At 40.3% G+C, this 13357-nt stretch overlaps 1 protein-coding gene across 24 annotated transcripts in view; it reads right to left on the bottom strand.

Moving 5' to 3' along the window:
- The window catches only part of LOC139754722 (uncharacterized), a 258484-nt gene that overhangs the window by 94528 nt on the left and 150599 nt on the right, over window positions 1–13357 (bottom strand). Inside the window, exons 5-6 of one of the 24 annotated variants that reach the window (XM_071672386.1) lie at window positions 4084–4403; window positions 3626–3763 (exon numbers count right to left, since the gene is read on the bottom strand). The exons of 18 other annotated variants lie outside the window; for them this stretch is intronic. In XM_071672386.1, coding sequence (XP_071528487.1) covers window positions 4128–4403 — 276 coding nt within the window. In that variant the 3' untranslated portion in view covers window positions 3626–3763; window positions 4084–4127. 5 more of the 24 variants (XM_071672364.1, XM_071672390.1, XM_071672385.1 and 2 more) reach the window with 5 other exon arrangements.

Below are 13357 nucleotides of genomic sequence, written 5' to 3'. Positions count from 1 at the left end.
TATAAGACAGTATCAATGTTAAATTGTCCATCTAAGAATGAATAAGTAATATTTTTCACTATCTGAACCCTACAATAAAAAAAATTCTTGCATGAGTTACCTCTGCCTGTTGATACAGCGATTCACCACTCAAGAACTAGAAATAAGTGCAAACAACACAAATACCTCAATCTAAATATACATACCTTGATAAAAATTTGCTTACATTACTAATCAAATGCAATTTTATGTGAAGAACTGAATGGAAGCCTACATATGTATTGTGATGTTGATGTATTTGTGTGCATGTACTACATCACCACATAACCTATTACAGCAAGAACCCAAAACTTTTATATTAAATCAGTAGCACACACAGCTAATGACCAAATATGTATGGGAGATGAAATCTCTTTAAGTTATTGCAGATTTAAAACATAAGCATCCATGAGCCCTTCTTTAACCTAAACCAGGCAACTTTAAAGGAAAAGCTCAAGTAGAGATAGTAGTAACACGAGATATAATTCAATAAAAGAAAAAAATTCGAAAGGGTGCACAACCAAAGCACTGAAGAGTCAACAGAGGAGGATCAGGTAAAGCAACACTTCCTCCATCAAATGACTTGGGAGAGTCAGTGGAGCATGATCTGGTGACACACAATCTAAATAAAGCAAAGATCTGAAAGTTAAAGGCAGTGTCTAGCAGTGTGGGTTATCAAAGTTAGTTCTACTGGTCCCTACTTAGGTACTGCTGCCGAGCCACAAAAAATGTCTTTAGTGCTGATTTAGGGAAAAAAAAAAAAAAAAAAAATAACCATAAAGCTGGGGTCAAGAATACAATGAATATCGGATACTTCTTACAGTTGATATACTGCTTTCTAAAAAAAAAAGATGAAGTTACATCATTTCTGTAGCCTTAAAACTGGAACATTCAAGCTTACATCTTAATAGGCCTAATTGCAACATACCTTATAAATTGTGATAGCCTTAACTCTCTGTTTCTCCCTTAATTTTCCTCCTCCTGAGAACTGGCTACTCGTATGGTAACACCATCAGCTAGACCATATACATACTCAGCAAGCCAATGCATTATATGACTACTGAATGGCCATTTGTAACTTGGGTGATCCAATGTGTCTTTTCCTACACCACAAAGCTTAAAAGCTCTCTACTATCTCATGTCTTTCCTAACAGCCACAACCTGGCTCTTCATAAAAAAACAAGTATTCTACTTCCTCCTAAACTCTTAAATCAACTCCTTCACTTAAGATCTTGCCTTGAAAAGAACTTTTGTCTCTGACTGGAGCTTAAAAAAAGAAAAAACATTAGATATACATAAAATTTTAATATAGTTGCTACAGCACTCACTCTAATATCAACTGACAAGAATATGAAATTCTTCATTTCTTACCTAACAATCTGATGCACACAAAACAAGTACAAGCTGACTCACAAACCAATACAGTAGATACAAGAAATATCCTATCATTTGCCCGCCCTATAATGCATATTTTTGAATAAAAATTTCAGAAAATACGATCTTTTCCTTTTACTTCTCAATCCATTTTCAAAACAATAAACACTTAGAACACTACCCATAAGAAACCTTCTTTTGGATCATGGAACACACTCACCAGTCTCCTTGCTTGGCGTTCAAACATATCAGAAAATCAGATATCTTTTCAGTTACTTTTCAACTTTATTTTCTCAAACTAGATTAAACCATGAAATCTTCTTCTTTCCACACAGTCTTGGAAAAAATGAAATGACTTGTTGGAATTCCCCATCCACATCATTGATCAAGGAATTCATAATTCAAAGTTCTGTCTTGTTGGGACTGCTGAATAAGTAAGTATATCCTCCATGTGGTTACGTCAGATTCTTCATCTGGAATCAGAAATCTTCCTCCCAGAGGTTATCCTCAATGGTCTAGGTCTGTCTGAAGTACAGTCTGGGTTCCAGAGGATCCCATAGTTTCACAAGTGGATGACAGCAAAGGTTGATTGCTTGGAGTTATTAAACATTGGCTGTTAGAACCTACTTCACTCTGACTGCTAGGGGTTAACATATTTTGATAGGTAGAGGCCATCATTTGTGGTAATTCTTGGGGAGGCACCACTAACTGAGAAGGAACTTTTACCCCATGCACCGATTCCAAATGCCTCTTCATATTACACTTTTGGTTGAAAGCAGCAGGGCAGCAGGGACATGGGTATGGCCTCTCTCCTGTGTGAATGCTCATGTGCCTCTTCAGGTTGTATTTCTGATAAACACCATGGAATCGTTGACCGCAGGTGTGGCAGGCAGTGAAGGTGGCAAGCCCAGCACGACACGCCTGACTTCCCTGCAACACAAGGCGTCTCTCAGACCTGCCGTAGTCACCACATATTCTTGTATTCCAGAAAAGTCCTAAAATGCTAAAAGTTTTCTTGACCATAAAATATCCCACACTTAATGAGAGAAAGGGAGATAGAGAGTATTTACTTTGTATTAAAAAGAATAGATGCAGAGATATTATGTCACAAGAAAAGTAAGAACATTGTTTTGTTTTGCAAAGATCAGAATAATTGCATTGAAAATCATATGACCAAAGACAGGTGGACAATGAAAAGATGACGGAACAATGGATGTTTCATGAATGCCAACATGGTTAAACACAAGTTTAGCTTGTGGGACTTCAACAGCATTTCAAGTTTTGTTTAAAGGTATCAAAAAAATATCTAAATTTTTTTTAGTTTATTTTTCAATATTCTTAACATGCTGCGATGTGCAGCCACACACTCAGCTGGCTGTTTAGGATTTTCTTAAAAAGGAAAGTAAACAAATCAAAAATAAACATCAAGACCCCATGAAGTTAACTCAGTGAGACTGCTTGTAGTACATCTTTACCAAATTTCAAATCAATCTTACAAAGTTTCCTTATATGTTAACAAGCACACAAACAATAGCAAACCGACCATTGCTCCATGGGGAAAAAAAAAAAAAACTCAACCAGCTGAGTTAGAAGCATATTTTCAAGAATATGTAATGCTAAAGTAGGAAGAGGACATAAAACAACCTATATGTATATATATTCATGCTTTTACAGCACATAAAAAACAATGTACATCTAATATCCATTGCAGGTATCTAAAAATCATTCTCAAGCTCACATGACAGGGTGGATTCATCAATTTAAGAAGCTGAACTTACAGAATGACTAAATTATCAACTTTCACAGAAAGTCCTTAGTATATGTAGATATATTACAAAAAAAGTAAATGTTATTGTTTCACTGAATTAAAACTACAAATATTTTTCTACACAATGATATACTTATCACTGTCATATCATTCTATCAAAAGTGCTCATTCATCAAACCTCAATACACTGTTAAGCAATACTTGCACACTAATTCTGATGAATACATGAACTTTTATTGCCCTTTTACATGGAATGGCTTACAAAACTGTTTACAGTAAACATCCACAAATTCATCTACTTTTTTGAGTCAATGGTGAAGTCAATTAAAGCCCAGCATCTCACTGAGGTCTCCCATGCTTGAATTCCATGTGTCGAACCAAGTTTCCATTCCTGTTGGACTGGTAAGGGCAGAGGGGGCACCGGTAGGGTTTCAAGCCAGTGTGGATTCGTAAGTGACGGTGGAGGTTGTTTCGTTCAGTGAACACCCTCCAGCACAGTCTGCACTGGTGTCTGCCATCTGCTGTTACTGCTTCTGCACCAGCAAGGGCTCCTATTCCTGCCACTGCTGCTGTATGTGCTCTTTCCACGCCCACCTCGAGCCTCTGCAAACCAAAACCCAGTACTCACTACTCCAGCATCAGCCAAAAGCTCCTGCTTTCATTAATCCCCTCACCCAACCAACATCCTTAGGAGGACATGCACAGGAATTATGCTTAGCTCAGAATCATACCTTTCACATCACTAGTTTTGTTCCAAAGTCACAGCCTCTGATTTTTGTTCATATGGTAAACTGTCACTAGCCTAAGAAATTACATCAATTCTGGACATAAAATGAAGTAGCAAAAATGTGCTATAACTACTGTTTCATAAGCTAAAGATAAAAGAAAAAATATGAAAAAAAGGTGCCCCAATTTAGTCATACCGAATATCATATCACTGGCTTGTACAGATAACCACATGTTTAGGTTAGATTGCAGCAGTGGAAGAATGATTATTGCACTGGGATGTTGGAGATTGTTCTGAGACCACTGGACCGTGGTGACGTTTAACATGTCGTTCCAAGTTGCTACGGCGGTTGCAGGAGAAGGAACAAAAGTGACATGTATGAGGCTTGACCCCAGTGTGGATCCACAGGTGACGGCGGAGGGATGCACGGCAGGTGAAGTGTCGGCCACACGCTCGGCAAAGGGGAGCCGTGGGAGGTACGAGGTTATCATCACTGCTGCTCATCCCTCCAGCCCCCTGCAACAACACAGTGCTCAGTGCCCAAAATCCAACACATCCCATTAAACTACTATAACCAACATATCTATTAACTGAAACTTGCCACCAGTACCAAACAAAGGAGTGTTACCAAACAAAATTACAGGACTACACCTCCTTGGAATAGCAACAAACTAACAATTTCAAAAGCTTGAGGCTAGGTTCTCATTTTTGGTCTTATCATCAATGCCATCCACTGGCGTTGTGAACTGGACAGCTAGATGACCTGGGTGAACAGATAATATGTGGTACTTCAGATTGCCTTTCTGGTTAGCACGATGTGGGCAGTAGGGACACACAAAGGGCTTCTCCCCACGATGAATCATAAGATGACGCTTCAGGTTGTATTTAGCGTATCGCCCAAGGAAAGTTTTGCTACAGAACCAACAATTCACATCAGTCAATTCCTCCTGCACTGTGGACATCGTAGCAGATGGTGCAGGACTGTGCTGGTATTGTTGTGGTTGTGGGGGTTGTTGCTGATATTGTTGTGGTAGTGCATGATGGTGATCCGGGTGAGTCTGTAAAACAGAGCAAGCCCCCCATTTAGTCCGAACTCATACAAACGCTCAGACAGACATAATTCTTTCTCAAGGTTCTTCCAAGACTGATATTGAATAGGGACTTTTCTTAAGTAAAAATGAAGCAAATAACCACTTTCATCAAAAGCTTCAATTGCCTAAAATCAGTTGCCACTAAGGACCTTAACAACACAACAAACCTATAAAAACTCACTGAGTTGTATCCAGTGCAGTATATACAAAACAAGGGAAACTTCAGTGAAAAAATAAAACTGGTCATTCTAGATGAAATATAAAAGATCATTTTTTCCAAATAGATGACAAATCAAATGAAATATTTCTAACATCTCTGACTTAATTATGGAGAATATTCCACGCAAAATCTATATAATTCTATTTTTTTTTTCTAATACTATTCATAGCTATCATACAATTGCATGCTTGCACAAACATTAATACTCATATCTTTTATAGTTTCTTGCCATTTCCTACATTTGTAAGGTATCGCTAGAAACACCTAAAGAGGCCACATTCGCTCACATCAATTTTCTAGGTGTCATTTGTAATGCACTGAGATCACAGTCCCCTAGTCACAACAAGCCCAACAGACATTCCCGTGGTTTCCTGTGGCTACTTCACATGCCCTGGTTCTGTCCACTGACACCACATTGCTCTCTGTACAACACAATGCTCCTGTTCACTTACACTCTCTCTCTTTATTTATGTGCATATTTTTTTTTCGTACATGCCATTTCCCACAACAGAGCCTTAAAGGGAAAATTTCTCACTCGGCTCCTTCCTCCGTCCCTTCTTTAGGGAAGTAATACAAAAACGAAGAATTTCCAGCTACCCACTCCCACCCCTCAAGTTCCCTTCTGCAACAAGCAGGGAATATATGGGCAGTAATATTTCACCCCCATCACCAGGGATAATATATATATGTTCACATGTTACCAGACTCCAACTGTTTGGGATACCCCTTTAGCAAGGCTGTATAACAGAAAAAAGTCTTTTCAAAGAACTTCTCTCCCTAAAGGAATCTAGAGATCCTTGCTTCTGGATTGGATCTCATCTCTCCCTTGAAAATCGTATACTTTGTGGCGACTTAATCCAAATGTTCAAAATTCTGAACAAGTTCGATGAAGAAAATCACAAACATCTTTTCAAAAGTATAAAAAAATACAATTACCAGGACAAATGGAATAAAATTCAAAGCTAGAAGTACGAATGTGGGAGAAAGCTTTTCTCCTTTAGGTGTGCTGAGCACTGGAATAAGCTACTGTCAAATGTAGAGTGTTCAAACTAAAAAGGCATAAGTTTGTAAAGCATTCCTAGGAAATCATATGGGAGGGTATTGACTGACAGGGTAAAGGCATGTACAGAGCATCAGATTGAAGAAGACCAGTGTGGTTTCAGAAGTGGTAGAGGATGTGTGGATCAGGTGTTTGCTTTGAAGAATGTATGTGAGAAATACTTAGAAAAACATATGGATTTGTATGTAGCATTTATGGATCTGGAGAAGGCATAAGAGAGGTTGATAGAGATGCTTTGTGGAAGGTTTTCAAGAGTACATGGTGTTGGAGGTAAGCTGGTAAAAGCAGTGAAAAGTTTTTACCAAGGGTGTAAGGCATGTGTACGAGCAGAAAGAGAGGAGAGTGATTGGTTCCCAGTGAATGTCGGTTTGCAGCAGGGGTGAGTGATGTCCCCGTGGTTGTTTAATTTGTTTATGGATGGGGTGGTTAGGGAGGTAAATGCAAGAGATTTGGAGAGGGGGGTGAGGATGCAGTCTGTTGTGGATGAGAGAGCGAAGGAAGTGAGTCATTTGTTGTTCGCTGATGATACAGCTCTGGTGAGTGATATGGGTGAGAAACTGCAGAAGTTGGTAACTGAGTTTGGAAAAGTGTGTGAAAGGAGAAAGTTGAGAGTAAATGTGAATAAGAGCAAGGTTATCAGATTCAGGAGGGTTGAGGGACAAGTTAACTGGGATGTCAGTTTGAATGGAGAAAAATTGGAGGAAGTGAAGTGTTTTCGATATCTGGGAGTGGACTTAGCAGCAGATGGAACCATGGAAGCAGAAGTGAGTCACAGGATGAGGGAGGGGGCAAAGGTTCTGGAAGCAATGAAGAATGTGTGGAAGGGGAGAATGTTATCTTGGAGAGCAAAAACGGGTATGTTTGAAGGAATAGTAGTACCAACAATGTTATAAGGTTGCAAAGCATGGGCTGTAGATAGGGTTGCGCGGAGGAGGGCAGGTGTGTTGGAAATGAAATGAAATGCTTAAGGACAATATGTGGTGTAAGGTGGTTTGATCAAGTAAGTAATGAAAGGGTAAGGAAGATGTGTGGTAATAAAAAGTGTGACTGAGAGAGCAGAAGAGGGTGTGTTGAAATGGTTTGCACATATGGAGAGAATGAGTAAGGAAAGTCTGACAAAGAGGATATATGTAACAGAGATGGAGGGAAGAAGTAGAAACAGGAGATCAAACTGGAGGTGGAAGGATGGAGTGAAAAAGATTTTGAGAGATCAGGGCCTGAACATACAGGAGGCTGAGAGGCATGCAAGGAAATAAGTAAATTGGAATGATGTGGTATACCGGGGTCGACTTGCTGTCAATGGACTGAACCAGGGAATGTGAAGTGTCTGGGGTAAACCATGGAAAGGTCTGTGGGGCCTGGATGTGGATTGGGAGCTGTGGTTTCGGTGCATTACACATGACAGCTAGATACTGAGTGTGAATGAATGTGGCCTTTTTTTTTTTTTTTTTTTTGTCTTTTCATGGCGCTACCTTGCTGACTTGGGAAACAGTGATTAAGTATAATATAAATAATAAATTTCTTTACCAAACGCAAATTCCTAGAAACGAGTCCTGGGTTTACTAGGAACCCCTGAACATGTGAGTGAATGAAGCCATTTCTTTGAAAGGTGTTTTGAAGGGCAAGGGCCTGAAAATGCAAGAAGGGAATGAAGCATGCAGGAGATAGAACTAATTGAATCTAAGTGGTACACATGTGCAGAAAGAGCAGGACTGTCAATAAATTCTTGGCTTTTTTTATCATGGTAACTACATCATAGGCATGCAGGGTCTTTGGATATGTTGAAACATTTGTAGTGTTGTAGGGACTGATGGTGTTTGAGGTATAGATGGAAAAGTTTTACACTGGGGACAACATGCTGATGATGGGCTGAACCAGGTCACAAGAAGTGGTCAGGGGAAACCATGAATAGATCTGTGGAGCCTGGCTGTGGAGAGGGGAGGACAGTGTAGGACAGTTAGTGAGTGGATGAGAAAAATAGATCATATGGCACATGTTCTTCCTTTTACTACCTTGCAGATGTGGGAAATGGTAAAATATGTATGGAAGAAAAAGTAATATATATATATATTCATCTATTATACTTTGTCGCTGTCTCTCGTATAAGGAAGGTAGCGTAAGGAAACAGACGAAAGAATGGCCCAACCCACCCACATACACATGTATATACATAAACGCCCACACATGCACATATACATACCTACACATTTCAATAAATGCCCACACATGCATATATACATCCCAACACATTTCAATGTATACATACATATACACACAAAGACATATACATATGTACACATGTATATACTCATACTTGCTGCCTTCATCCATTTCTGTCACCAGTCTGCCACACGTGAAATGGCACCCCCCTTCCCCCACGCAAGCGTGAGGTAGCGTATGCTCAGGCCATATTCATACAAAATCTTTTTCACTCCATCCTTCCACCTCCAAGATAGTCGTCTCCTGCGCCTCCTTCTTCCCTCCACCTCTGACACATATATCCTCTTTGTCAACACATATCCTCTTTGTCTATCTTTCCTCACTCATTTCAACACACCCTCTTCTGCTCTATCAACTACACTCTTTAAATTTCCACACATCTCTCTTACCCTTTCATTACTTACTTGATCAAACCACCTCTAACCACATACTGTCCTCAAACACTTCATTTCCAACACATCCAACCTCCTCCATACAACCCTATCTATAGCCCATGCCTTGAAACCATATAACATTGTTGGAACTACTATTCCTTCATACATAATCATTTTACTCTCTGGGATAATGTTCTCTCCTTCCACACATTCTTGATTGCTCCCAGAACCTTCACCCCCTCCACCACCTGTGACGTACTTTCGCTTCTATGGTTCCATATACAAATATACATATTTTCTATCATTATCATACTTGAGTGCCATATCCTATGTCAGCAAAGTAATGCCAGGAAACATACGAAAAGGGGCCCATCCACTCATATATACATATGCACACACACACACATACTTGTGGCATGAGAAAGGCAGGAGGTGGGAAGATTAGAAAGGGTTGTAAGTGGTGAGTTGAAGAAGATTATTAGTGAAAGAGAAGAGAAGGCATTTGGACGATTTCTGCAGGGAAATAGTGCAAATGACTGAGAGATGTATAAAAGAAAGAGGCAGGAGGTCAAGAGAAAGGTGAAAGAGGTGAAACAGAGGGCAAATAAGAGTTGGGGTGAGAGAGTATCATTAAATTTTAGGGAGACTAAAAAGATGTTCTGGAAGGAGGTAAAAAAGTGCATAAGACAAGAGAACAAATGGGAACATCTGTGAAGGGGGATAATGGGAAAGTAATAACAAGTAGTGGTGATGTGAGAAGATGGAGTGAGTATTTTGAAGGTTTGCTGAATGTGTTACATGATAATAGAGGCAGATATAGGGTGTTTTGGTTGAGGCTGTGTGCGAAGCGAGAGGGTTAGCGAGAGTGGTTTGGCAAACAGAGGAGAGGTAATGAAAGCTTTGCAGAAGATGAAAGCTGGCAAGGCGGCGGGTTTGGATGGTACTGCAGTAGAATTTATCGAAAAAGGGGGTGGCTGTTGTTGTTGATTGGTTGGTGAGGATATTCAATGTATGTATGGCTCATGAGGAAGTATCTGAGGATTGGCAGAATGCATGCATAGTGCCATTGTAAAAGGTAAAGGTGATAAAGGTGAGTGTTCAAATTACAGAGGTATAAATTTGTTGAGTATTCCATGGAAATTATATGGGAAGGTATTGACTGAGAGGGTGAAGACATGTACAGAGCATCAGATTGGGGAAGAGCAGTGTGGTTTCAGAAGTGGTAGAGGATGTGTGGATCAGGTACTTGCTTTGAATGTATGTATGTGAGAAATACTCAGAATGGCAAATGGATCTCTATGTAGCATTTATGGATCTGGAGAAGGAATATGATAGAGTTGATAAAGATGCTCTGTTGAAGGTATCAAGAGTATATGGTGTGGGAGGCAAGTTGCTAGAAGCAGTGAAAAGTTTTTATCGAGGATGTAAGGCATGTGTACGAGTAGGAAGACAGGAAAGTGATTGGTTCCTAGTGAATGTCGGTTTGCGGCAGGGGTGCATGATGTCTCCATGGTTGTTTAATTTGTTTATGGATGGGGTTGTTAGGGAGGTGAATGCAAGAGTTTTGGAGAGATGGGCAAGTATGCAGTCTGTTGTGGATGAGACAGCTTGGAAAGTGAGTCAGTTGTAGTTCGCTGATGATACAACGCTGGTGGCTGATTCAGGTGAGAAACTGCAGAAGCTAGTGACTGAGTTTGGTAAAGTGTGTGAAAGAAGAAAGTTTAGAGTAAATGTGAATAAGAGCAAGGTTATTTGGTACAGTAGGGTTGAGGGACAAGTCATTTGGGAGGTAAGTTTGAATGGAGAAAAACTGGAGGAAGTGAAGTGTTTTAGATATCTGGGAGTGGATTTAACACCGGATGGAACCATGGAGGCGGAAGTGAGTCACAGGGTGGGGGAGGGGGCAAAGGTTCTGGGAGCGTTCAAGAATATGTGGAAGGTAAGAACATTATCTTGGAAAGCAAAAATGGGTATATTTGAAGGAATAGTGGTTCCAACAATGTTATATGGTTGCGAGGCGTGGGCTATAGATAGGGTTGTGCCTAAGTGGTGTGAGGTGGTTTGATTGAGTAAGTAATGAAAGGGTAAGAGAGATGTGTGTTAATAAAAAGAGTGTGGGTGAGAGAGCAGAAGAGAGTGTATTGAAATGATTTGGTCACATGAAGAGAATGAGAGAGGAAAGATTGTCAAAGAGGATATATGTGTCAGAGGTGGAGGGAACAAGGAGAAGTGGGAGACCAAATTGGAGGTGGAAGGATGGAGTAAAAAAGATTTTAAGCGATCGGGGCCTGAACATGCAGGAGGGTGAAAGACATGCAAGGAATAGAGTGAATTGGAACAATGTGGTATACTGGGGTCGACGTGCTGTCAATGGATTGAACCAGGGCATGTGAAGTGTCTGGGGTAAACCATGGAAAGCTGTAGGGCCTAGATGTGGAAAGGGAGCTGTGGTTTCAGTGCATTACACATGACAGATAGAGACTGAGTGTGAAAGAATGTGGCTTTTGTTGTCTTTTCCTAGCGCTACCTCACGCACGTGCTGGGGGAGGGGGGGGTACCATTTCATGTGTGGTGGGGTGGTGACGGGAATGACTGTGGGCAGCACGTATGAATTATGTACATGTGTATATACGTATTTGTCTGTGTACGTATATGTACATATACATTGAAATGTATGGGTATGTATATGTGCATGTGTGGGCATGTATGTATATACATGTGTATGTGGGTGGATTGGGCCATTCTTTCGTGTGTTTCCTTGTGCTACCTTGCTAACATGGGAGACGGTGACAAAGTATAACAATAAAATGATAATACATACATATACACACACACACACACATATACATACAAAGGCATATAAACACTTGTACACACACTCAACTTCATTCATTCCCAGTGATTCCCTGACCCACAGGAAACAGCATTGCTTACCCCTGCTTCTGCTGGTAATGAGAGCCTGATGGATTTGACCGGTTTAGAACCCGTTGCTCATATATGTGAGACAAAGGGTATTCAATTACTCATTAGTAAATAGGGTATTCAATTACTCATTAGTAAATAGGGTATTCAATTACTCATTAGTAAATAGTCATTTTCCTTTTGGGGTGATCATAGCCTAGCCATAATGCTACCACCTACCATGAATAACGTCCTGGGTTCGAACCCTGGCTGCTGGAGGGTTACGTCTTTAATGAAAGTGTGTGTTTGTATGCACCATATTCTTGTTCATACACCACTTTTGTACAGTTAGGTTCTATAAAATTCTAGCTGCTGGTGATTTTGGCTTGATGGGATATGACCAGCCTAGACCCCATTGCTCACGTATGTGAAACGAAGTGTATTCAATTACTAGTAATTGATATACTTTCCCATTTTGGGGCAATTACAGCATAGCAATAGCACTCCCACCTACCACACATGAGGTCTTGAGTTCAAACCCTGGCTGCTGGAGGGTTATGTGTTCTATAAAAGACAGCATTCAAATGAAATATATTGACGTTCTTAAACCTCCACGTTTGTACAGTTAGGTGCTGTAAAATTCTACCTTCTGGTAACGTGGGCCTGATGGGATTTGACAAGTCTAGAACCTGTTGCTCATGTATGTGAGACAAAGGGTATTCGATCACTTGTAATCGAAGTCCTGGGTTTGAACCCTGGCTGTTGGAGGGTTAGGTCTTCTATGAAAGTGCACATCTATATTCAGTCCTGACAATGAAAATATGAAAAAGAATGACTCCTTCTATTTTCCATTTCCTTATGGTTTTACCTGCATATTCTATCACATGTTTACCAAATGGCGTCCTAGCTTCATCCCTTCAATGTATATCAACTGACTTATATTTCTCGCATGTGTCTCCCCTGATGATATGCTTATTACACAAAAGTGCACTGGGGAACTTATCATGTTTCATTTTCCCCGGGACTCATGGGAATATATATATTATATATATATATATATATATATATATATATATATATATATATATATATATATATATATTTTTTTTTTTTTTTATACTTTGTCGCTGTCTCCCGCGTTTGCGAGGTAGCGCAAGGAAACAGACGAAAGAAATGGCCCAACCCCCCCCCCCATACACATGTACATACACACGTCCACACACGCAAATATACATACCTACACAGCTTTCCATGGTTTACCCCAGACGCTTCACATGCCTTGCTTCAATCCACTGACAGCACGTCAACCCCTGTATACCACATGACTCCAATTCACTCTATTTCTTGCCCTCCTTTCACCCTCCTGCATGTTCAGGCCCCGATCACACAAAATCTTTTTCACTCCATCTTTCCACCTCCAATTTGGTCTCCCTCTTCTCCTCGTTCCCTCCACCTCCGACACATATATCCTCTTGGTCAATCTCTCCTCACTCATTCTCTCCATGTGCCCAAACCACTTCAAAACACCCTCTTCTGCTCTCTCAACCACGCTCATTTTATTTCCACACATCTCTCTTACCCTTACGTTACTTACTCGATCAAAC

Source organism: Panulirus ornatus, chromosome 17, assembly GCF_036320965.1.
Source record: "Panulirus ornatus isolate Po-2019 chromosome 17, ASM3632096v1, whole genome shotgun sequence".
Taxonomy (NCBI): Eukaryota; Metazoa; Arthropoda; class Malacostraca; order Decapoda; family Palinuridae; genus Panulirus; species Panulirus ornatus.
The sequence above is the reverse complement of the archived record's forward strand: the minus strand, read 5'-3'. Positions and strand labels throughout refer to the sequence as shown.